We start from the raw sequence: 27142 nt of genomic DNA, 5'->3' as shown, positions 1-27142 counted from the left end.
AACAAAGTCACAATAAAACAATTTATAGCTTTCACACTTTAACACAGCATTTTAATATTAAATGTATTCGAATTTACTTTGTAAAGTTATATTTTATTTATATTCTAAAACTCACAGATTTTTCTGCTTTAATTTTACTTTGAGGTTAAAATCAGCGTGGAGAGCCAGAACACTGATGACGCTCTTTCAAAGCAATCAATAAAATGTTGAAGTGAGTTCTAAAACATACTGGGATCCAGAAAATTATTAACCTATCACCACAAAATAATGTTTGCTTCACACGGTACTTTTAAATGATTATGTTTCATAGTGTTAGTTTTGTTTTGTTTTTTCAACAAAGAAGAAAATCTGCCTCTCCCTTCCTATTTTCATGATCAGAAGCAACTTATCAGCTGACCTTAGAGTTCTGTTTGGAGTTTGTTTAGTTAAAAGATCAGAGACTAAACAATCATTATAGCCTGACTGCTACCAAAATAAAGCATATTACACTAGCCTGGATGAAATAAATGCATGAGTTACTTTCTCAAACTGAGCAGATGACAAAACGTCTATCATTTTTGCAAAGGCCCTCAGGAGGCAGAGTCTGGCTTCTACAACTGAATTTATTTATTTCTCAAATGAGGAACTGTCATCAAAGATCACCCCCAGAGTTTTTACAAAGGGAGGTCTGAACTTTTTCAGAGGAACAAGGTTACACTTACAAAACGAGGGTCAGGAGATTTAAAAATTACAATCTGTTTTTTGATTGTTTACATTCCAAAAATGTATTGGCAACCATGATTTTATGTCATCACAGCAGTCTAGCAAAACTTTTAAATGGACTGTAAAACTTTTTTTTAATGCCATCTGTTGGAAGGGTGTTTTATAGGAGTTTGATGGGCAGCAAACATAAAAAGAGTTAGAATGCTGATTCCAAAGAAAAGGGTGGAAATAAAATCCTTGTTTAGCTTGAGGGGATGATAAACAAGCACAGGAGAAGACAGATCCACCATAAATAATTATAGTTCAGAGCTGCCATAAATATCAGCAGTGAGGTGTTGGCATATAAAAGGGTTAAAATAGATGCAAGACCTCTGCTGTGACCAGGTTCCTGCAGGAAGCTGCCTGTGACTGTTGCAGGTGGTGAGAGCTTTCAGTCAGCTGAAAGAATTAAAACCTTTTTTTAGTTCCACCAGGTCTCAGCACAGAGACACATTTTAATTTGTTTTACTTTGTTTAAAAATGTATATCCAAAGAATTATTTAGGTTATATTTGCCACTATTTAATAACATAATTACAAACCTTTAAGCAGTAAAAATGTCTTCTGCACCATTTTATAGAGAAGAATTTAAATTTCAATCATTAAAAATAAAAACAATTAATGAATGGTTTGTACACATGTCATGGGTCTTGTACAAAATTTAAAAAAATTAATAAACAGTACATCTATGCAGAATATGCATCCATGTCTGCACAGCATTATTATTTTTAGGATTGGCATGGTTTGCAATATTAAGGTGGTCTCTGTGGTACCAATGAATCCAGGTGTGAGGACATAAGATGTAAAATAGTGTCTTTGTCTTTAAAGACTTATTTTTTTATTCTTATTTTGATCAAAACTGATCAAATAAAAATATTTCATAAGCAGACTGATAATTTTGACTTTGAAAATCAACAATACATTTTAAAAAATAAATTAAACCAAGTGATTCAATAATCTTTATATTCCAGTATTTGCTTTTTTTTTCTAAATCTTTACATTTACATATTACACATTTATGAACATATAATCAATGAGTCATCAGTTAGCTGTTGTTTCCTAACAATGTTGTTAAACCTCCAGTGATGGATTCAAAGCTGGAGGCTGCTCTGCTCTCATAAACTGTTCCTAAAATGTGAAATACAAAGTTTTTATGTAGCACCAAAGTCAAAACTGGCAAAGAAAAACTAAGAGTAAAGGTTCAGTAACCAGGAAAGGAGCACAAACTGTTTTTTAAATCACTCTAAAAAGACAAAACAGCACCATGAACTCCTCTGTGTCTGTAAGTGATCTGAAGACTGAACAAAGGTGAAACAATGTACTGAGCCTAATAATTCATAATTTGACAGATTTAGTGGTTTAAGTACTGGTGATTACTGAATATTGAGTTCCGTTACAATTTGGAGAAGACCTTTTTCAATTCTCAACATTTTTTTAAACTCATCAGTTTCCTGAATAATGACTGAATCGCTTTTAGTTGTGACTAAATTCGTGTTTCTTCTCCTTCCTCTGCAGGTGTAGATGCCTCCATCAGAGACAGAGATTGCACTCTTAGAGCTAAAAGAGATGATCTCATTTTCAGATGAGGTTTTTCTGAACAGAGTAATTCACCTCACAGGTCAGTGTCACACTGCCCCCTGCTGGTGTGGTTGTGCTGTCTGCTGTCAGAGTGGCCTTGACTTTAAGTTCTGTAACTTAGACAAATATGAGGCTATTATTGTGGTCCTTTTAGTGGAAGAAGGAAGGAAAATAATAATAATAATAATAATAATAATAATAATAATAATAATAATAATAATAATAATAAATCCGAGCAATAGTAATAAGTGTGCCTTTTGGCATAGGCACACTTAATAAAACTGAACTTTAATATCTAAATAGTCTAAAAATGGAAACATACAAAGAATCAAAATGTAAAACTAGAAATAAATAAACTGTCAATAGAAACAACTAAGAGATGAACACACGTGAGTGTTCACAGATGCTCTGACAAAGACTGACAAGACACAGCAGGACTATTTAAACATGACTGGGAATGAGAAACAGTTAAAAACAAACAGGAAAATCATAAAAGAGGAAGAAAAATAACACAAAGGATGAAAGAAAACAAACCTTTAAATTAAAGAGGAAATGTTTTTTTTAAAAAGCTAAACAAAGATGAGGAAGAAGCACTCAGACTAAAATGATGAAAGACCATGACAGTGACAAATGAATAAATCTATATCAATGGCACTTTGTCGAGTTTGTTTTACTTGTTACTCTTCTGTATGTGAAGTCTTATTCATTTATGACTTGAACAACTTTCAGAGGTTTTTTCAAGAGGACACTGAGGCAGACAGCACACCATGACACTATAAATAACTGAGAGTAAAAATTCATAATAAGACTGATTAAAGTCTTCAGGCAGGACTTTAACTGACTGATCTGTGGTTGAGTCTGTTTTCAGATTAGAGTTACCTGCATTTACCCTAAACTCATCACGCTGTGCTGTAATACATTAGATTGATCCTCCAGTTCATCAGCATCTTGTGAATCATAACTGTGATCTGTGAGGATGGACAGATAAATACTCATGAAAAGGAAATCAGTCAGTTTCAAGGCAACAAACTCTAGTAAATATAAAGTTTGTGTATCGGCTGAGTGAAACATCTGCTCACATGGTTGCACTCTTGATATGATCTTTTAATATTTTAACCAATAAACGCAGTGGAGTGTGAGCTGTATCATATACAATATTTTGTCCCTCAGGTTATTCCTGAAATATAGTTTGTTTCAACTTTGTTATATGACGGGTCACATTTATTCATCTGCTTCTTCCTGGTCCGCTCATGTCAAAGTCCGCCATCTAGTGGTTAAATGGAAGAAGTGCCAAGTAATGGCTAGAGCTCCGTGTCTGTGATAGTTCTGCATCTGCTGCTCTTGAGATGGGATAAAGTGTAAGTTTGGGCAGATGATGGATTGTTTCTACATATTAGTGCTCTGTCCTTCTTGTGGGTCTGTGAAGTTTGTTACATTACTACTGTAAGCTAACTGTTAGTGCTTTGTTTTGCCTGTTAGCATAAAACATGTCAGCATGTGGTATTTGTATTTACGTCACTTGACAGGCTTTGTCCATTTATTGTTGATGTTGTGATCTTGCATTGGTCATGTGACATGTGTGCATCTACACTGAGATTAAATGTACCTGCTCTGTTTTGTTGTTACAGTTTTACAGACTGAAAGTGGTACAAATGGTACATCAGTAAAAGCTCTGAAGAACGCCACAGTCTCCACATGGAGCGCTTACTGAAGCCATTTATGTTTAACTGCACAGGCTGAATAGAAGCATTGAGTCTGTGCAGAAGATAACATGGAAACACAGGGAGGATATTATTGAGCACATTATAGGACATAACAGCTACATATATGAACAGGAAGAAAAAGATCATTTCTTACCTTCAGCATTTCCACAGATGACAGTACTGAGCACTAAAATAATCAATAAAACCTCATCAGACATTATACAATCAAACTGTTGTAACACAGTGTGCAACTATAAGTGATGCAAAAAGCAGCAGTGTATCAAACATTTAAACACTTAAAGAATCACAAGTCTGCTTTGTTCCAGCTCTCAGGTAAACAGGTTAAAGCAGTGACTCACTGTAATTCTCACAGATCAGAAACATTTTCATTAATCGCTGCCGTTCAAACAATGTCAGACGTGTACTTACAGAAAAAGCCCATCATGCAGAGCAAAGAGTGCCCCATCGTCACATCCAGCCTGCTGCACTCTGATCCTCAGATAATCAAACAGTTTTAGTTTGCAGATAAAGAGAAGTTGTGTTTAATATAGATACAACAAGAGTTTTTCTACAGGCTCTTATTCTGATTGGTCTCTCTGTGCTTCCTGCCGTTACACACAAAACTCAAACAGCTCCTGTAGCTTTGACCGCAGCAGTTGGTTGACATGTTTATATTTCCTGTCCACTGCAAACATAGAAGCTTGTTTCTTTTGTTGTGTTGTTTCCTTTTTCTATAATATAAAATGTTGTTGTGTTGCTTCATGTAAGTATGTTTTGCCCGTTTGGGGGATTTTTTGGCTGCAATATCCACTAATATTTGTCTCCTGGCAGGTCTCTGCAGACTGGGAGTCACTGAGAGTGAATATACCAAAACAGCTTTTCTACTTTGGTGCCTGTATTTTCACTAAAGCCTTTTTAAATCATTTTTCTCCTTTTAATTGTTTAACTGCAGAATTAAAATTAAATTCTTACTTTAGGCTGCATTAAAATGTCTTTATTTTATTCGACTCTTAGCTGAAACATCATCATGCAGTAATATAGTGAAAAGGCTCCTTTGACCTCAGACCTGTGAAAGTTTTCACCTTGTGGTTAAATTCTGGTTTTAAGTTTGGTGGAGACCCAAACACAGGAAATGACTCAGTGTGTGGCTGAAGTGAGACTAAAGACTTTTATGTTTCACCAACTAAAGAACAATTAAATTCATAGATAAATTCAAAGTTATATTTATTATCTGTTGTCATTTCAAAGTAAAGCAGGAACTCATTTATTCTGCAGACTGTTCTTTGTCTTGCTTTGACATGTATGTGCAGATGCACACTGACCTCAGCCTCTGACTACATGTAAACACAATAAAATAAAACAAACTGATGATGTGAAACAATGATTGAAACACTGTAATAATGATGTTTGTGTTGAACACCACATGTTACCAACCAAGATCATGTGATTGTGTTCAGAGTCAGTTCAAAAAGCAGACCCACATGCTAAATGGTTCTTATACAGCACTTATTTTACTCTTCTGAGTGCTTCACACAACTTGTAAATGGTCTGTATTTATATAGCACTTTACTAGTCCCTAAGGACCCCAAAGCGCTTTACATATCCAGTCATCCACCCATTCACACACTGGTGATGGCAAGCTACATTGTAGCCACAGCCACCCTGGGGCGCACTGACAGAGGCGAGGCTGCCGGACACTGGCGCCACCGGGCCCTCTGACCACCACCAGTAGGCAACGGGTGAAGTGTCTTGCCCAAGGACACAACGACCGAGACTGTCCGAGCCGAGGAACAAACCAGCAACCTTCCGATTACAAGGCGAACTCCCAACTTGTGCATTCACCCATTCACACTAGCACATTTTTCTTAGTGCTTTGTGACAAACATTCACACACATATTCATACTCCGATGGATGCCTCGGAGAGCAATTTGGGGTTAGTATCTTACCCAAGGATATGTGATAAGCAGACTAGGGGAAGCCAGGAATTGAACCAGCAACCCTCCGATCAGTAGATGTTCAGCTCTACCGCCTGAGCTACAGCCACCCTTGCAAAGCAGGACTCAGAGTACCAAACAAAGGTGACCTTTATTATGAAGCTGATAGTTTCAGGCCTCGATGGTAACAAACGAAGAAAACTGAGTTACAGATAACTGATCACAGGAACACAGAGACTTACCTGTGGGTCATCACAAAATCTCTATTGAGATCACAAAAGTGTCAACTTACACTTTGCAGTCAACATAAATAAATAAGTGAGACTTAAACACTGTGTGATTCCACAAATGTTAATCTGTCCAAATGATTCAGTGATGTGTAGACTAATAGATCAGAAGATACTGTGGTGTATTACCTACAACATGACTGTAGACGGATCTTATCATAATTATTCCTGAAAGACTTTTACCTTTATTTTTACTCATGTTGCCATAGTAACTTTAATCTCCGAAGACCTGAACTCTTTCATAGCATTTTTATTTCTCTTTGCTATTTGGGCTGATTGGGACCTGATGAATGTAAAAACAAAGAATTACTTTTTACTTGATTTTGCTCTACAATGGCCTGATATCCACATATGGGGACATTCGATTGAAAATTTGATAGAACGGTGGCAGAATAATGTCCTCGTGAGTGGATATCAGGTCCTTGTAGAGCAAAATTTAGTACTGTGGTCTAGACAAGACAAAATGTGATGTCCACATATGTGGACGCCACAGGTTAAATCTTGAAAGCATGCTGAGAAAATGCACAAAGCATTGCAACAAACCACTATTGAACAGTTCACTTATAACTGGATCAAGCTTCCACTTCCTCTTTACACTTACTGAGGTTTGATAACAAGAATAAGACGACACCACATTCACACCAGAGTTTTTGAAGTGTTTTAGAGCAGTGGGTTGATGTGGACGGTTGTTTCTCCTTGTATATTATGTGCATGTGATCACAGCTCTGGGCCCTGTCCTCCGTCTTCCCTCTGCTCTCTTTCAGGTTCTGTTTGTTTTCTGTGTCATTTCCTCTTTTTTCTTTTTTTTAAAAATCTCTTTCCTTCTTCTAATTTCTTCCTCCCCACCTGTCAGCTCTGGCACTGTTACAGTAAAGATGTGTAATCTTTTTTTATTTTACTTTAATACCTGTAAATAGTTAATGGAGCAGTTAAAGCACACTTTCTATAGTAAATGTTCTTCCTCATTTTAACTCTGCAGGCTGATGAAGGAAACAACAAAAGATCATTGAGGTTTGTTTCAGTGCAGAGATGGTGCAGATAAGACTGCAGCTCCGTGTGAACTTGCAGTTATACAAATAACAATGTTTACACAATATTTTCCATCATTCACGTCTTTTTGAGAAGTGATCCTTCCTGTCACAGTCTGATCTACAGGTCAGAGTCTAAACACTTTCTGCATATGTTCATGGTCTCAGTCATTAAAGTTTCACATGTTACTGACATGTTAATATTCTAAACTATTTTCCTCATCAGGTTATGAAGAGGACAATAAAGTGCAGTGTGCTTTAGGACCTTATGTTTGCTGGATACTGATGGCTTAAAATAAGACACTGCTACACACAAAACTATTGTCTCAAACTACAGGCTGCATTTCCTCTTTTGCATGTGGTCGAGACGAAAATGAGGCCGTTCAGTAGATTAAAAATAAACCTGTGGCAGAACAGACAGCAACCACCAACAACCCTTCACACACATATCGGCACTGTAGCTATTCTGCATTGTCATTTTTGCGGTTTGATCTTAATGCCTTTAAATTTCATACACAAACAGATGTCATGGTCCTCCAGTCCTCTCTGACTTCCTGTCAGTGCTGTTGTTGTTCCTCTCTCTCTCTCCTGCTGTCCTCTCCACCTGGGTGGTGCACCATTCCAGGTTCCTGCCTTTAGCCAAAGCAACTGCTGCTCATCATCCTCATCCGATGCTTAAGGTGGTGGCTGAGCTGTAGGCTTTGCTGGATTGTTGTACTTAGTTTAGTTTCTGTAACCAAGACACAGAATAACTCCAGCTTTTTCATTGTAGCTGAAGTACGGGACAAACTGTTCCTTTTCAGCTCAACACGAAACGTGTAATATTTTCTCTGAATACGAGATGATTCAGTTTTTTAGGGGACAGTTGGCAACTCTACTAATTAACCTTATGAACAAAATAAAGTCCAACATCAGTAACATCATAGCACCCACCCAGCTGTATAGAAACTCCGTCATGCTAGCTAGTACCCAGTACGAAAAGGTCAGCATAACGAAAATAAACTCCACCTAAACTTGGTTTATATCTGACCCAGATAGACTGCAGGTCATAACTTCTTACCTGAAGTTCAGTTCACACTTGGACCGGCGGCCGCCACGGGTCTCTGCTCCTCCTGCCTCACCTGCTGGCCTCCACCACTTGCTAATGGTACTCAGTCTGTGGAGGCTCCATGATAGCCACCACACGAAGTAACGAGCCTATCTAAATCCCAGTAACGATTGACACGTTCCTGATTTTGGCATAATAACTAGTTACCGTGCTCGTTACCACAATAATAACGTAGTTACTGTAACGCGTTAGTCAACACTGGTGAGAGCTTTGTGATGTTTACTGTGTTTGGAGTCTCAAGTTAGTTTGTTGTCTTGTGTAGTTAGTGTGTAGTGTAGTCGTTGTTTTGTTTTGTGTGTCAGTTCTACTAGTGAATGTCACAGTTGCTGTCTTAAAGCCACCAAAGGCAGACTGCAGTGTAAATGCTGAGTGACACACCTGCTGTCAGACCTGCAGGGTTTATCCCTGTGCTGTTCTCATCTGTGTTATAGTGACACAAACAATTTTTTGGAGTTGCATAAATAATTTGTTCTCTTCTTATTTGATGCAGAACACCTGATTGTTCTGTAAACAGTTTTAAATGGTTTTATAAAAAACGTCTGAGCCTTGGCTGCATTTTTAGGTAAATAGTACCATATAACTTTGTTGTTTGCAAAACTTGTGCATATTTTTTAAAAATGTACAATTTGTATTTGCATTTCAAGTTATGAAAATGATTCGTTAAACATGCTTTTGGTTTTTACAGTCAAAAATATCACTTTGTCTGAATTTAGATAAATTGTGCTGATACATTATATCAAAATGGGTAAATAACAGATTGGCAAGATAAACAGTTTTTAAAGGTGAAATATAGAGGCCGAATCAAAAGTAGTCAAAAACGGCCAGTTATACCCTGGACCCCAGAGGGTTAAAGGCTAAAAGCAAAGTTGTCACCAAGTACTGTTTATATTTGTGTGTATTTCTGCAGCTTTTTTAAGTATTAGCTTGGTGCCTTTGGGTGAAATAATGGTAATATGACTGATCCATATGCTCACAAAGAATAGCCACTTGTTTCTGTGCTACCAAAGTTCCCCGGCTTTCATTCAAAATGTGTTTATCGTCACCACCGACACATTAAACTACTTAGACATTATAAATGTGTTCAAGCTCACACTGAGGCCTGTGGGGCACAATCAGCCACTGAGACAGTTCACACATTTATATGTGTTTGTATATGAATATTTCATACTTTAAGGCTGCCTGTTTATTTAAGGGAGATGAACAAAGTACATTGGAATTGCACATAATAATATCATAGATGATAAATTAAATAGATTTTAAGTAGATGCTTGTGCATTCTTAAAGTCTCATATGTTGAATTGAACTATGTGATCTGTTCAAAGCCTCCCAGTCAGTGCTGTTCTCCATGACTGTCTGACTGTGCATGATGTTATCAGCACAAACACTTTAAAAGTGATCATTTAGGACTTCAGCAATAATACAGACAGCAATGTAGTTAGCAACAAAACAGTTTTATTGGGAATTAACAAAAGAGAAATGTCTCCCAAGAACAACAACGACTTCACAGTTTAAAGAAGAGCGATGATTCATAACCATCAAAGAGCAACTCAGAGGATAAACAGAAGAAAAGTGATTTGATTGGAGAGGAGAGTGATTCTCAGAGACGGTCACTGAACAGGAGACGTGACGACTTTCAGGACGCCTCACTGACATTCATTGATGCAGATGATGATTTAGACTGTGACTAACCCGAAGATAACAGTTATATTTGTTACAATTTATGATATTTTGACTCTAAATGATGTATTTTTTATTATTGTAAAGCATTTCTAAAACCAGTAACACTGAGATTTTATTCACTTCTGTCTGTAGTTTTGTGTCATGGTCACAAGTCTGTGAAAACAAAGTGAGTGTAATCTCTAAGAGTTCAAACTTAAGTGCAAATTAAAATATTTTGATGAAAATAAAACCATCAGAAATGTTTACATGAACCAAATCACAAAAACTGGAAGATGGAGGATGTAAAACATGTAAAACAATCAGGTACTGAGCAGAATTAATGTGTGGAAATGTCACATCAGGTGTTCAGCATTAAAGGGGACATGAAACACTACATGTATAAATGCTGATGTACATCATGGAGCCCAGCTCTCAAAAACTGACACAGATGTAACTCTGACTGTGAAGCTTAATTTAAGAAATAAGTGCTTAGAGTTATAAAAAGATGTTCAGCGCCATCTTCTGTCAGTACAGAGCATCACATCACCAGGTCAGTTGGCTCGTTTCAGTCAAAGACTCACATCAGTTTATGTTAAGTAACTAATAGCAGAACCAATAACTCAGTGAAAATAAGGACACTTAAACTAAACATCAGTTTAATGGGGTCACTGTTGTGCTGCTGTCAGCTGCAACAATGAGTTTTATGTTAAAACGGAGGACATACTGTCTGCTTTCACCGTCTGTCTCTTTAGCAGTAAGAGGTTCTGCGCTGTTTGGTTAGCTGCACTGACACAGGAAAATCCAGCTGTTAGCTGTAATGTTCAGGTCTGTGAAGCACTTTATGAACGAGGACTTCATGAAGGAGAGTCTGTTTGACATGTTTTGTGAACGTTACGTTCTTATTTCTTAAATCCAGTTTCACAGACAGTTACATCTGAGTCAGTGTTTGAGAGCAGGGCTCTAAGATGTAAATTATCATTTATACATGTGGTGTTTTTTAACGTCCACTATAAAGGACAAATGTAATTTCATGCATTTGAACGTGCTTTACATACAAGAACATGTTTGAGTAAATATTTAACTATTTTTCATGTAGAACCACTTAACAGTGTCCCAGCTGTAGATCTTCTGTCGTGAGCTGAGAGAAGAAGTGTTTCTATAATCTGCTGCAGAGGACTGTGGAAATGTTTGCTGCATAAATCAGCAGCTACAAACACTGAGAACCTGCCTGGATATCAGCATAAGGACGTGTGTGAGGGGTCACTGGCTGCCCCTGTGTCTGTCCCACCTGTGTTGGAGAACAATAAGGTTTATTATAAAAGCATTGTCTCCCCTTGATGCAAAGTGAAGTTCTGTTTTGTGTTTGAGTCTTTGCAGGTGTGTAATGTTACTGTACCTTATAGGATTTGTTCAGAAGGCGCAGACAGACTCTGTATCTGTGTGGACGAGGAAACCATCTGGTTTTACTTTCATGTAAACATCTGGCCTCAGACACATAACTTATCATTTGTAATTTGTTCTGTGTTGTAAAGAATTTTTTTGCAAAACATGTGAAGCTGAAACACTTCTCCATCTTCTTCTGTATCAGTAAAAAAACATTAAGACCTCTCCTGGGAGCTGACAGTGACTTGAAAAAGTATCATACCCTTTGAACGTTTACACATTTTGTCACCTTACAACCACCAACTTAAATGTTTTTATTAGGATGTTCTGTGATAGACCAACACAAATAGTGCAGAACTGTGAAGTGGTATGAAAATGATACATGGATTTCAAAATTTTAAGCAAATAAAACTCTGAAAAGTGTGGCATGCATTTGTTTTCAACCCACCTTCGTCAATACTTTGTAGAGACACTGCTCGCTGCATTTACAGCTGCAAGTCTTTACCAGCTTTGCACATCTACAGACTGAAATGTTTGCCAATTATTTGTTGCAAAATGGCTCAAGCTCAGCCAGACTGTGAACAGCAATTTTCCAATCTTGCCACAGATGCTCAGTGGGATTTAGGTCTGGACTTTGAGCCATTCTAACACAAGAATATTCTTTGATCTAAACCAGGGGTCGGCTGGTGTCCTGCAGGTTTTAGAGATCACCCTGGGTTTGCAGTTGTAGCATGCTTTTTCCATTTTTGGATGATGGATTGAACAATACTCCTTGAGATGTTCAGAGCTTGGGATATTTTTTTATTACCTAACCCTGCTTTAAACTTATCTCCAACTTTATCCCTGACCTGTCTGGTGAGTTCCTTGGTCTTCATGATGCTGTTTGTTCACTAATGTTCTCTAACAAACCACTGAGGCCTCCACAGAGCAGCTAAATAGGTGACTTCTGAAGGTAAATGAATGCACTGGATTTTAATGAGGGATATCAGAGTACAGGTGGCTGAAAACAAATGCACGCCACACTTTTCAGATTTTTACTTGTTTAAAATTTTGAAAACCATGTATCATTTTCATACCACTTCATAATTATGTGCTACGTTGTGTTGGTCTTTCACAGAAAATCTCAATTAAAAAAAGGTGTCAAAATGTGTAGAAGTGCAACAGGTATGAATACTTTTTCAAGGTACTGTAAGCTCATGCTTTGTTCAGATTGATCAGAACTAAATACACAGATTAAAAAAGATGAAAAGAACAAGACAATACATTTGAATAAATGTATTATTCAAATGGGGGGGGAATAAATGTCCCCCCTCCCAGCCCCAAAATTAATTTCATACTAATTAAAAAAACTTTCCAAACCAGGTTTTCTTTTTATAAAATTAACTTTGGTGTACTCACTCTTAGTTCTAAGATCTTTAAACTCAATAAGAGAGGAGGTGATGTCATCGTATTCATCTGAACCTGAAATGTTCATATTTTTATTTACAGGATTGTAAAAACATATCACATGAAATTAGTTTCATTAAATCAAAAAAAAGTTTCATCTCTAACTGCTCTGTGATTTCCAGCACATATACTGTACCATTTCTGTTTTTCACTTGTGTGACTGATTCATAGAGGTCAGTAGTACCTAAAGAAAAAAACAAGCCAGGCTCACATTAATCATTTTATTACAGTTACACTAAAGATCAGAGCAAACACAGAAACACTGTGTGAGTCAAAACCAGGACTGTAAGATCTTTAAATGTTCTTTAAAAAACTGCTGAACACAAACTGAACGTGATAAATGTTCGTGTTAATGGAGGTTTAATAAAAGTCAGTATCCATCCATCCATTCGCTTCTGCTTATCCTTTTCAGGGGCGCTGGAGTCTATCCCAGCTGTCATAGGTCGAGAGGCAGGCTACACCCTTAATGTGTGTGTGTGTGTTAGTCCCCATAGGGAAATAGTTCCTCTGCATTTAACCCATTCACCCAGTGAAGCAGTGGGCAGCCACCAATGCAGCGCCCGGGGAGCAGTGTGTAGGGACGGTACCTTGCTCAGGGGTACCTCAGCCGTTCAGTGGAGTTGAACTCCCAACCTTCCAATCATGGGGCCACCACTCTACCTACTGAGCTATCCCTGGACAGGTCGCCAGTCTGTCGCAGGGCTCACACACAGGGACAGACAACCATTCGCGCTCACATTCACTCCCACATTCACACCTATGGGCAATTTAGATTGATCAATTAGCCTTTCCCCACTAAAAGTCAATATAAATAATGATGATAAAGATGGTTTAAATACTGACCATGTTGAAGAGAGCCGTACACATGAGTTTCATTCAGGTTGACTCCATGATTTGTGGAGGAGCCCGGACTGTGACTCTCAGACTGGATCGACCTAAAACAGGAAATAAACATAACCTGTCATGGTCCTCGGTCTTTTGTGTTTTTCATTATTATGATCTTGTGTTTGTTCTGATTGTGTACTGGGGTTTAGACTTTTTAGTTCCTAGAGTTTGGTTTCTGTGTTTCCTCTGTTTAGAGTCTGCACTTAGAGTCTCTGTGCATTTCCTGTTTTATTGTGAAGATCCATGTCTTCTGTTAGTGTGTTCACTTTATGTTTTCCCCTGTCTCATCAGTTCAATTTGGTTCAGCTGTGTCTTCCTCCTGTTTGCTATTCCACGTTTCCCTCTGTGTGTATTTATAGTGTGTGTCCTCGTGTGCTTGTTGCTGGTTCGTCTGTGTTCTTTCCCTGCATCATTCTGTGTCGTCCCCAGTGTCTCCCTGCATCACCATTTTGCCTTTGCTGTTTCTGTTTGTTTCACCACTTCATGAATAAAACTCATTTGCATCTCAGCTGCCTGCATCTTAGGTCCTAATTCTCAGCCTCCACTCATCTGCCACGGCAGACGTGACAACAATAAACTCAAAAGTAACTGATGTTTGTTTAAAATAATAATAAAAAGTATTTTACCAACCTGGTGAAGCAGGAATCTGTAAGATAAGATAAGAATACTTTATTAATCTCAGAGGAAACCAAGCGGTCACAGTGGCTCAAAGACAGTAAGAACAGTAACTGACTAAACTAAATAATATAATATATCACAAAGTATGAATAATAATGCACACTACAAAAAGTAGAGAATTTCAATTCTGTTGTACCAGCTGCAAATGGCAGCATTTCATCGTGTAGTCGATGGATGTTAGTAGCAGCAGGTATAGAGTATTGCACATTGAGATATTTACAGACACCAGTGTGTGCATGTGTGCTTTCACATGATGATGTATGTTGTAGAGTCTGACAGCAGCTGGAAGGAAAGATCTCCTAAATCTCTCCTTCACACTGTGGGTGCAGCAGCCTGTCACTGCAGGAGCTGCTCAGTGCTGTCAGAGTGACCTGCATGGGGTGGGAAGTGTTATCTAACAGGGGTTACAGCTGAGCCACCATCCTGTCACTGACTACCTCCACTGGGTCATGAGGACGTCCCAGAACAGAGCTGGTCTTCTTCATCAGACTGTTCAGATTCTCTCATTTACAATTATTATGTTTAATTGTTTCACTGATATTTTGTGTCATCAGATCAGAATGAATGTTTGAATATTTAAAGTGAATGTAGTAAATAATCTCTGTAAAACTATCTAATAGTGAAATGTTCATATTTTATTTACAGGTTTGTTAAAACATGAAATTAGTTTCATTAAATCAAAAACAAGTTTCATCTCTAACTGTTCTGTGCTTTCCAGCACATATACTGTACCATTTCTGTTGTTTTTCACTTGTGTGACTGATTCATAGACGTCAGCAGTACCTAAAGGAAAAACAAGCCAGGCTCACATTAATCATTTTATTACAGTTACACTAAAGATCAGAGCAAACACAGAAACACTGTGTGAGTCAAAACCAGGACTGTAAGATCTTTAAATGTTATTTAAAAAACTCGTGAATGCAAACTGAACCTGATAAATGTTCATGCTAATGGAGGTTTAATAAAAGTAAATATTAATAATGATAATAAAGACTGTTTTTCAATGCTGACCATGTTGAAGAGAGTCGTACTCATGAGTTTCATCCTGGTTGACTCCATGATTTGTGGAGGAGCCCGGACTGTGACTCTCAGACTGGATCGACCTAAAACAGGAAATAAACACAATAAACTCAAAAGTAACTGATGTTTGTTTAAAATAATAATTAAAAGTATTTTACCAACCTGGTGAAGCAGGAATCTGTGAAAGAGACAAATGTTATTACACATGTTTGTCATGTATAAATTGTTCCACTGATATTTTGTGTCATGAGATCAGAATACATGTATATGTGTGAATAATTAAAGTGTATGTAGTAAATAAACTCTCTAATACAGCATGAAAAGAAGAGGCTCTTACACTTGGACTGTCTGCAGCGATACAACAAGAGCAGGAGAATAATAATGAGAGAGACTCCACAAACCAGTCCAACCATCAACCACACAGGAGATGAACTACGTCCAGTTACTGTAATAACAAACAATAATTAATTATTAATAAAGTATAAAACAAACACTGAGAGCACAAATCTCTGCTAAGGCAGCTCACTCTGTTGACAGCATTTACTTTCAAAGAAAAAAAATATTGTATTTTCAGTGTATTTTTTTGTTTGTACTGTGAGAAGTTTGTAGTTCAGTAAAAATAAGTCCAAAGGCAGATTTTTTCAACATGACAACAAGGGCACATGTGAAATGTAAAAGTGAGGTCAGAGGTCAAACGCAACATGATATTTTAAATCTTTATACAGTATTTTCTATATGTTGACAAGACACAACACCTTTGTAAGAATCATAGTTTCTGTGTTATAAGGATTTCTTTTTAGTCATAAAGTTGACCTTGAAGACCTCGGTGGCTGTAAGCCAAATGTTAATGGATAGTTAACATGACTGCAGCTCGTCAGTGAGGTAACCAGGCAGGTCTGCTGGGATCCTTTCTAGGAAAATAAGGTTTGTATGCTAACAGATTTTCCCCTTGTTTCAGTTTCTTCCTGCTTCAAGATTCGTTTTCATGCCATCATTCACCTCCAGTCAGACGCCTGCCACCTTGGATCATTACCCCCCTATTCACCACCACTGCTGCCCCCCTCGGAGCCTCTTCGTCACTTGCCTTTCTGCCCATCATTCAACAGTTTCCACAGACCTCTGCCTTCATCCACTAAACCCAGCTAGTCTGGACTCCAAGTAAGGCATAGTTGCAGCCACTTTATGAACACTCTGTCTTGTCACATTCCCTCAGATTTCCTGCCCTAACTGCTCTCTCCTCTCCCACAGATCTGCCGCCCTCACGCTGTTATGTCCGCTCCTCTGGCCTGTCTCTCTCACCTCAGTTAAGATGTTTTTGTAGGACTCACTCATTAAGTTTAGGTTCATTTATGTTTTGTTCTTGCTGACCAAGTCAAAGCTCACAATCTGATGTGTTAAATTATTTATCCTTTGTTTGAGTAAACTTTGACTCATTACATCCTCTGCTGTTTTCACATGAGTCCCACACATGAGTCCTGAACCACAACAATATTAAACCTGACAATATAGAGATATTATATAATAGTTTTATAAAAGTTCTGACTAAATAGATCCAGGTGACTTCAAAACATTAAGAAAGATAATATGATGTTATTTCTCAGTCATGAAACTCATTTACAGAAAGACACACTGTTTTGATCCTGCTCACCTTTAACTGACAACCAGCTCTGTGCTGACTCTCTTCCTGAGTACTGACACTTGTAGAAACCTTCATCAGACTTTGACACTGCAGAGATCTTCAGCTCCACTCGGGGATCATTTTGAATAAGTTTGTCATTGTAATAAAAAAACACATTGGAAAGTATTTTTTGTGTTCTCAAACTGCAGCTCAGACTAACAGAAGCTCCCTCAGTCACAGGATGAACAGGACTCACCAGGATAGGACCGTTACCATCATCTGTGAAACAATCACACACAATTGTTTCAGTCACATCAGCTGGTGCACACTTTGAGAAAAAGCTGTGAGTCGTGTCTCATGATCTACATGCAGACCTGGTTTTCTGAGTGATTATGAGGACTGGAAATATAGTTGGGATGTTTCCTGCAGGAGTCAAATTATTGACGGTGACATTATTGAATGGTTGAAGGTGAAATTGTAAATGTTTGTCTGTTTGTGTTATTTTGCATGACGTGTTTCCTAAATTTCTCTGAATTGAGACATTAAAGGTTCATCTAATGTGACGACAGAGATGTTGAGCTTTGTTGAGTTTTATTCTGACAGAGAAAATAAAAAATACTGTTGGCAAATTATGACAAACTGGATTATGAACGGATGAAGAGAAATTAGACCAACATCCAAGAATATCTTGACGCTTCGTTGCCTGAAATTGTCTGAAATTCTCATTTTTGTTTGTGTTGCCACATAGAATTACTTCACATAGAGCAAAGCTGAGACAAATGTTCATGTGACGTTTAAATCATTCAGATCCAAGAAGTAAATGTATAATAACATACTCTGTACAGTGATGTTGACTGCACTGCTGAACTCTCCTGATCCAGACTCACACCAGTACACTCCAGTATCTGACTTTGATGCTTTGAAGTTACATGTGGATCCAGTCATTCTCCTACAGTCAGAGAGTCGGCCGTCCTCAGAGAACTTCCTCACTCTCCACTCAGTGAAGTTTCCCTCACAGGTCAGTGAGACAGAGTCAGAGGTGAAGTGTTGCACTCTGTCAGGACTCACTGTGAGAGACGCTGCTGAATGAACATCTGGAAACAACATGCAGTGAACAGACAAAGCTCACAGATGTTAGGATTCAAAATATCACAGTGAAAATATTTGTTTGTTTGAAGCTTTTGAGATGATTACATTGATAGACTCAATGTAAAAGAATTAAAAGAAAAAAACCAAAAATATTTAAAATATTAAACAAAATACAAACAATATAAACACAAATCAGTGCCATGTTTAGATTTAAAGCCAAGCTGGTTATCAGTGGAGTTAATAAACATGTTTAATCTGTCAGCAGAATTCTTTCTAAAACTTTTCATATTATACTGGTTGAAGTTAAAGACAGATAATTATCAGGACTTTACCAGCTTTAATAGTTCAAAATGATAAAGTGTTTGTTTGGTGAGACAACACTGAGTCTGACAACAAGCCCTGAATCACACAGACAGTCAAATCAATGGAAAACAAAGGAGCCGAATACTGACATGTTTAAGATGATCTAACCCACATGCTTTATCTGCTGGCAGCTCATGTAGAGCTTGGTACACGTCATGTGACATCATGAGCTTTGAGTCATCACTCTCAGCATCATCCACCTGATACAGATCACTCTGAACACACTTCAGTCATTTGCTGTAATGTTTCTGTCATAATTCTGTGATATTGTCTGTTTCACAGATTCCTTCTACAGTGAGATATTTTGCAGCAGCAGGACCAAAACTAAAAACCTTTGAAGTATATTTTAAATGAACAATAACAGCAGCTGTTATTTGTGACGTCTTCTTCTAGCGTCCATCTGTAGTCAGTGTTTGTCTTGTATTTGTCAGAGCTGTTAACCTGCCTGCTGACATCTTTGTTTCTTTATTAACTATATGTTAGGGAAAATGTTCTAAGACACTTCTTCAGTAAAGACTCAGAGAAGAGAAACACACAGAACTTCTTGCTAGCAAGGGCAGCCTCCACTCTAAGAGACTCCAGTGAGAGAACTGCCCCGGTCTTTATTTATACTCCATTGAGCGTATGTGTGTGTGTGGTGTGGTGTGTGTGTGTGTGGTGTGTGTGTGTTGATCAAAGGGTCATATAACATGAAAGCACAAAAGGTACATCCTTGGTCATAAAGAGGGTAGTCTCCCCCACCCTAGATGGCACAGTGAGGAAGTCCAGCAGTTAAAGCACTTAGACTAAAACAGACATAGCTACGTTAAAACAATAAAACAAGGTACAACCTCTCCCATGCTCCCAAGATGTGGGGGTGAACCAAGCCTGCTAAAAAAATCACACATCCTGTCACTACCAAATAACTACAAACAGCATCCTACCATAAGCAAACTTATATCACTAAAAGATTATACAGACTACTAAATACAATTTTCCATTGACACTATATTTGACTTTTTTATCTGAACACCTACCTGAGCACCAAACAAAGAGTCTTAACTGTGTAAATCCTGTCTGTGCACTAAGTAAAAATAATCAGTACAAACAGAAACACGAGTTTAAATATCAAAACATTTAAAATCTCATAGATGTCTTTTGTTTTTCATGTTATCTCATTAAATAAAAACTGAAAAATAAGAAAAGGAAACGAAGAAATTCAGTTTGGTTTGATCACAGAGAGAACGGAAAACATTCAGTTCAGTTCTTCTTTTGGGAAGTTTTAATATAAATGGAGATAAATGGTTGTCATGGAGATGAGATTTTAATGGTCTAAATCCTGGTGAATAAAAATGATGAGCTAACATGAGCTCATTGAAAGGACAGAGAGAAACAAACTGACCTGCAGACCAGACAAACTTTGGTTGACTGTGATCAGTGTGATATTCTGCGTCTCCTCTTCCAGCTCTGCACACATATCCTGCTGTGGATATCTGTTCATGAATGATGTAGGAGTTCTCTACAGTCTTTCTGCCATCAGGTAGCAGCTCATAACTGGAGGATTTCTCTGATAGATCAGGAACAGCTTTATACCAGTAGAAGCTCCATCCTGCAAACGGATGTTCAATTGCACATTTCAGAGTTACTGAGGCTCCAGGACTCAGCCATGATGGAGACACAGTGAGGACAGGACGGGGTTCATCTGTTCAACAAAGATTTTCTCTCAGTGAACATGTAGTACAGTCTCTGAACAGTGAGCTCAGTTTATACAAAGAATAATAATCTCAGTCTATGAACAGAAACACATTTTACAAAGTGTTCAAACAGCTTAAAGCAAACATGACTTACTGTCAGAAACTGTCAGTGTGACTGAATCACTCCACTCTGTTGTTTCATGCTGTGAACTTTTCATTCTGCCCTTACAGCGATAGTTTCCACTGTTGGATGATGAAGCAGATCTAATCCTGTATTCATTTTGATTTGGAGGTTTTCTGATGCTGTTTGCTTCCCACTCATAATCCCACTCAGTGTCTCCTCCATGGATCTCACATCTGACAGTGATCGTCTCTCCTCTGTATATCTCAGACCAGTTTGGATGCAGAGTCACAACAGGCCTGTTGGAGGCTGTTAATGTTCAAGAAAGTACAATAAAAACACATGAAAGACAAAAGGTTCAGTTACCATCAGATGTAGTGTTTTGTAGGAAGTTACATTTACACTCACCAGTTGTGTCAATCCTGACTGACTGACTCCACTCTGTGTAGTAAGCTGGTTCTCCTCTTCCTCCTCTGCACCAGTAGCGTCCTCCCTCTGAGACACTGATTTGTTCATTTGTCACAGGTTGATAAGATTTGCCATCTCTGTACCAGTAGTATTTCCATCCATATGATGATGATGATGATGATGATGATGGGCTCACAGAGCAGGTCAGGGTCACACTGCCCCCTACTGGAACAGCTGTCCTATCAGCTCTCAGTTCAGCCTTTGGTTTGGCTGCAGTTCAGTTTAGAACAAGAACATAAAAGTAAAAATGACTGAATCAGAACAATTTAAAGATGGAAATATGTAAATGATCAAATATCACAAAACCATAGTTGAGATAAAACAAACTGTGCCACACAAAATATTCTGTATTTCTGTTTTGATCAAAACAGTGAATTTGTTTTATTTACTTTTGTGTATTTTAATTTATTACATACATGCACATTTCAAATAATTAATTTGAAGCTTGACTGAGTTTATTGATCAATAATGAGGAAGTAACCCAGGTCAATATGATCTGATTGTATTTTGAACATGTGAGAATTGCTCCTAAATGAGTGTGAGCAGTTATCATTTCATTGGTGTTGTTCTTTACTTTTGTTTTTGGTGTATTGGGATTTGGTGAGTAACAGTTAGTTTGCTTTGGTGTCAGTTAGCACGTTATGTCCTTGCGTTCTTTACTAAATCTGATGTTGAAGCCTCTGATAGCTAAGATGAGACCTAGTAAGTGTGTTTTATATTCTTTTGCTGTGGAAGCTGACATTTCCTGTCGCACAGATGTCTTTAGACCACACTAATACGCACAGTCAACTCTACCGCTGACATTGCAGGGAGCAGTTTGGATGTGATTTCCAGCTGAGCTGTTAGGAATGCTGGAATAAGACTCCAGTGTTTGTGTTGCAAAACAGATCAGGTTTATCAGCCGAGAGCAGATCTTAGAACTGAAATCTGAGACTGTTGAATCTTGACGGTGATCCACGCCTAGGAGATCTGAACTTCCACTGAAATCTTCTGTTCCTGCTGGATCAACTCATATTCCAGAGATCAGGAATCTGACTCACACTTCTGAACTTTGATACCACTCCACCAGTCCACTGAGTCGACTCAGTGCCCTGTAGGAGCTAACACAGGTTAACTTGTAGTTCACACAGGTAAGAGTTCAAACTAACCTGAACTAGACAGAGAGAGAGATTTTTACATATTGCTGTTTAATTTTATTTAAATATTTTATTCTGGTTTTCAGATGCATAAATTAATGTAAACTGGAAACTGTTGTATATTTATGTGTCTTCTGTTTCCGACCTACAAGTTCAAAGTTCACCCTGGTCCTGGTATGTATTATTGGTTATTGGTTGTTATTTTATTTTAATTTTGTTTTATCTTTAGTGAAGTATTGAGTTTTCCCATGTACCATGAATGCACCGCTGCACTGCTCATGTTAACTTTCTTTCACTGCAGCTCTCTGCATGCTGCAAGGTAAATTTCTCTGTATATTGCACTGTGTTTAAAGGGTAAAAGAACCCCATGAAACATAGTTTTGAGCACTGATTTTGTTTTGCAGATGCACAAAACTGCTGTGGTGGGGTGGCTGTAGCTCAGGAGGGTTGGTGGTTCGATCCCTGGCTCCCCTATTTTGCATGCCAAATATCCTTGGGCAAGATACTTATGGCGTATGAATGCGTATGATTGATAGTTAGAAAGCACTTAAAGTATAGATAGTAGTGCTTGTGTGAATGGGTGTGTTGTATAGAGCGCTTTGAGTACTCCAGGAGAGTAGAAAGAACCAGTCCATTTACCATGTGGAACTTGCAATCCTGTAACGTGTTGAGCTACAGAGTTCATGTATTGTGTGAGCAATACATTAACTCCGGTGAGTCTCTGATTGTGCAAATTAAATTTGATTCACAGTCCGGTTTCTAATTTATAAAATTTATAAAACTTTATAAAACAGCTTCTATGTGATTGTAGAAGCTGTTGACGATGTCTTCGATGTGTCAGCCCTGTGAAAAGTGTGCTAGTGTACCCACATGTGCTACCTTTGCAGGTGCAAGTGTTGCATTTTGAGAAGAATTTGATTTTGAGGAAAGAAAAGCTAAATTTGAGTGAACAAAATGAATTGCTGTGTGCAAAAATGTATTTCAGTGTTTGTTGTTATCCACACACACACCAATAGCAGCCCCTTTTGCTCTGTTTTTGCATTTGCGTTTGCTCGCAATGTGTTGCTTGCGCTTCTCATTTCTGCCCAGCGCATTCAGCTCTTTCTGTTAGTGGTGGGCGGATCGATCCAACTATCGATAGTATCGATCCCAAGTCGGCATCGGATCGATACTAGCCTGGTGAGATCGATTCTTTACTTTGAGTTCTGCTTGTTTGCTATGCTGTGCTTTCGATAAAAACGAAACAACCAGGTCACCACTCCTGTGACAGCAGAGAGCACTTTGCTCCCTCTTCCCCCACTCTTATGTTTCGGTGTTGCACTGACACGTCATGTGACTTAGACACTTTGGGGGTTGTTAAGTTGTTTACATATTAATTATATTTTTTTGTTTTTGTTGTTGAGAATTTTAATTGTAATTTTTGTATTAGTTTATCAACAGTATTTGTTTTAATTTGTTTACTGGTTTGCCTGCACTTAAGATTAAAAAAAAAAAGATCGCCACCACGGCAGACCCGATGGCATTTTCATGCTTTGCAGCATCATTTATTCTTACAATAATCACACAGTTGCTGTAACAGTACATTCAACGGCTGCAGCTCTCCCGCTGGCAGCCGGACACATCATAGGGTTGCCAACCGTCCCTTAAAAAACGGAATCGTCCCGTATTTAGAAACAAAAGTACACGTCCCGTATTGAGCTAATAAGGGACGCACTTTGTCCCGTAATACAGTGAGAATCAAAAGTAGTCTATAAATGTTTATGGAATTAACGCTTTGTTTGAAAACATAATTCCCAGCCCCTCTCCTGCTTTGTGACCAATGAGCTGACAGCACACTATGACAATTCGAGTATGACAATTCAGATTACCGCTCATCTCATTGGTCGAGGAAAGGTCGCTTACGGAGAAAATACCGGAAGACAACAGATGACCACAACAAGAAGCATGGCCAACAGGGGAACAAACGCCGACACTGCGGTGCAAGTCTCGGACGACAGTACACCTAAAGCTGGGCAGACACTGTGCGATTTTTTCAGTCACGTTATTCAGCTTGTAACAGCCACTATGGTGTGGTGTCCCTTTAAGACACCCAAGTCGAGGGTTGATGGTGTCATCAGTGTGTGCCACTGGTCTCTCTGCTCTCTCTCTCTGTGATGGTGTGGACATGTGCTTGCACGCTAGTACATGAGGAGGGACGGATTTTATGTTTTACCTCTCCAGACACCTTTGTTTGCAACGTTATGGGTTGTACGAACACTGTGCGCTATGTTTGTTAAGCTGCAGCCGTTCAACCGGGCTTATATGGTTGATGAAGAGAAGGTATATTAAAGAACACACTGTGGAATCCCCAACGCCAGCGTGAGTGTGTATTCTTTTGGCTACCCTGCTAGGTGTTTTGCCGCCTCCTCTCAACCACTAAACGCAACCCGACGTTACAAGCTCCTGCTCAAACTGCACGATTGACTCGCAGGGGTTAGAAGTTGGTAGGTCACGATGCAGGTCTCACACTATACCGCCCGATGCTCTGATGCGACCTGAGTGCTCACACTGTGCCTCCATAACATGAAGGTTATAACAGAAAATCTGTCGCTCGCTCTCTCTGTCTTTCACTCACACAGACACGCACACCACCACTATCAACTTTGCTAAATTGCTAATGAAAAACATGATCAGGCAGCTGTGAATGAGCAGCAGTGTAAATCCACCTATTTTCACGGTTGTTGTGGTCGTGAAAATTTTGTGAGGCCACATCGAAAAGGCTCGGATGAGCTTTCCAAAGTTCTACCAGTTGTGCCTCCGTCGCTTGTGTCCAGATCACACGCTGCACAGCCGAGCTGCTCCGTCTTTTTCACCGACGTTAACGTGTTTGCGCGTGAGCAGTGTGAGCGGCTCACGAGCGATTGATGATCGGGAGCTGGTCGTGACGTGTTAATCACTTCTCGTTACCCCACGTATACTACACGACGCACGATGAAGGCCAAAATCGGACCGATCACCAAAACGGTCGCACGACTCATAAATCGTCTCAAAATGGGCCAAAAATCGTACAGTGTAAGCCCAGCATTAGAGCAGCAATGTTTGTTCGCCCAGAGAAAGAAAAAAAGGCTGCGAAAGTACAGGGAGGAATGGGAAAAGGAAAACACTGGGCTGGGAAAATGCACGATAACACCTATAAAGCGCACTGCACTGTGTGCCGGCGCACTTTTTCCATAGGCATGCTTCTAGTGGTGGGCACATGAAGAACATGAGGGGCGTGAAAGCTCGGGGAACCCTTAACCAATTTTTTGTCCACCAGGCCACGGCAGAAGCAGATATGGTATGTAAACACTGGTTTGTTTTTTTAAACCCTCTGGTTAAGGTTAATATGGGCATGTGCAGTGAATATCAGCGCTATGTGGCCAGAAGTGTGATAATATAATTTATTTTGTGTAATAAACAACTGCAAGGATAGATGATTACAACAAATAGATCACTAATAAATAAAAGTAATACATAGATGAATAATGATGATGAGTTATGATGCGTAATCATGGGAACAAACGGGAGCAAAAGCTGAAATAATACCTCTACTGAAGCCAATTGTACTAAATGCTGTTACATGTTACATGAATATTTTTCGTTCTATTGCTTTCTATTAATTTATATAATTTTAAGTTAAGCAGGACAGAGTTCTTTTAAAGAAAGATTTACTTATATTCTCAAAAGTTAAGCATGACAGGCTTCTGTTTAAGAAAGAGACCTGTTTTACTGTGTTAATGTTGTCATTGTGAGCTAAAAATAAATGGCTAAATGATCATTTGTTTCCCATATGGTCATATCACAAAGAATATGCATCTGCTTAAATCAAATTCAAGTCAAATGGTTAAAAAAATAATTTCACACACAAAAAAAAAGAGCTACAAAATTCACCACACTGTGAAGGGTGAACTGGGTTGCCTGGCCCTGGCCACGAGGTGTCCTTTATTTATTTTTCAGGGAGTTGGCAACCCTAACACATCACCACCACCTAGGGTTGCCAACTCCCTGAAAAATAAATAAGTGTGGTGAACATTAAAATGTCCTGTCATGTGATCAACTTACATGATACAGTCAGTGTGATGATATCACTCCACTCTGTTAACAAATAGTCCCTTCTGCCCCGGCAGCTGTATTCTCCACTGTCAGACTCAGTAACTGTGATTCTGTAGGCACTGGATGTTGGAGGTGTGTTTAACTTGGCTGCTCTCCATTCATACGTCCACTGAGCTCCTTCACGTCCCTGAATGTCACATCTGACAGTGACTGTCTCACCGCTGTGTATCTGAGTCCAGGATGGCTGCAGGGTCACAGTGGGCTTAGTGGGAACTGTTCACATAAGAATGATCCAGTTAGAAGAGAAACATAAAAGCTCTGCTGTTTATAACATAAGAGTAGAGTCATTACAAAACAGCTGATTCACAGAGAAACAAGTTAAACACAACAAAAAGTCACAACATAAAAGTTTCAAACTGTAACACAATATTTTCAGTAAAATGTAAAAGGTAAAGTCTTTACTTTGCACAGTTTTTGTTCAGATTCCAAAAAGTTACAGATTATTTTTCATGAGTTGACAGCAGATTAAGAAGACTGGAAGAAATCATCATTTGAGAAACATTTTCTAAAAGTTGTGATGAGGTCATCATGTGAAACTGGTGCAGTTGCTGATTTGGGACACACTTGTCACACTTGTAGTTATTGTATAACAAACAGGTTCTTGTGGCTCTGACTGATTTTCCATGAACTGAACCACAAACCACTGATCCACTAATGCATCTGTTCTACACTGGAGGTTCTTCTAGCTGTCGTATCATTAAACATATTATGATGCTCATGAACACCTTTATTTTTCATTAATTAAAATAAATAAATAAACAAATGCCATTAACAACAATTACAGGAAAGAATCTAAGTGGAACCTGTAATGTAGCAGAACAGTCTCTAATAAAATGTCACGGCCAGGGGATCAGCAGGCCGCTGACTAGTAGTGTTCTCTCTCTCTCTCGCTCTCTCGCCAGGGCGGAACTCATGGTGGGTTCACGCCCTCGGCCCACGCCCCCTCTGAAGAGGAAACACCTGGGCCTCATCAGCGCAGCCAGCATTTAAGACAGGGAGTGGCTTCTACTCATCGCTGGATCGTTGTGTGTGACTCGCGTCAGTGCAGCCCGGCTCTGAGCAAGTTCTCTTTTGCTGCCCTGTGCAAAACCTC

The 27142-nt window shown here is 38.7% G+C and overlaps 1 protein-coding gene across 1 annotated transcript in view; it reads right to left on the bottom strand.

Annotated features, from left to right (window-relative positions):
• The window catches only part of LOC147335614 (uncharacterized), a 33713-nt gene extending 13287 nt beyond the window's left edge, over positions 1–20426 (bottom strand). The window contains exons 1-11 of the mRNA XM_086286084.1: positions 20348–20426; positions 19902–20201; positions 17905–18162; positions 17099–17347; positions 15788–15895; positions 15613–15628; positions 13711–13802; positions 13004–13051; positions 12820–12882; positions 4451–4510; positions 4176–4208 (exon numbers count right to left, since the gene is read on the bottom strand). Of these exons, the coding sequence (XP_086142210.1) occupies positions 4176–4208; positions 4451–4510; positions 12820–12882; positions 13004–13051; positions 13711–13802; positions 15613–15628; positions 15788–15895; positions 17099–17347; positions 17905–18162; positions 19902–20201; positions 20348–20411 (1291 nt within the window). The 5' untranslated portion in view covers positions 20412–20426. The remainder of the gene's footprint in view (positions 1–4175; positions 4209–4450; positions 4511–12819; positions 12883–13003; positions 13052–13710; positions 13803–15612; positions 15629–15787; positions 15896–17098; positions 17348–17904; positions 18163–19901; positions 20202–20347) is intronic.
• Positions 20427–27142: the final 6716 nt, after the last annotated feature.

Source organism: Aulonocara sp. 'chitande type north' Nkhata Bay, linkage group LG3 (assembly GCF_057382095.1).
Source record: "Aulonocara sp. 'chitande type north' Nkhata Bay isolate Kocher_YH1m ecotype deep benthic linkage group LG3, A_spYH_male_GT1.1, whole genome shotgun sequence".
NCBI classification, from domain to species: Eukaryota; Metazoa; Chordata; class Actinopteri; order Cichliformes; family Cichlidae; genus Aulonocara; species Aulonocara sp. 'chitande type north' Nkhata Bay.
Note: the sequence above shows the minus strand (reverse complement) of the source record. Positions and strands in the feature narration are given on the sequence as shown.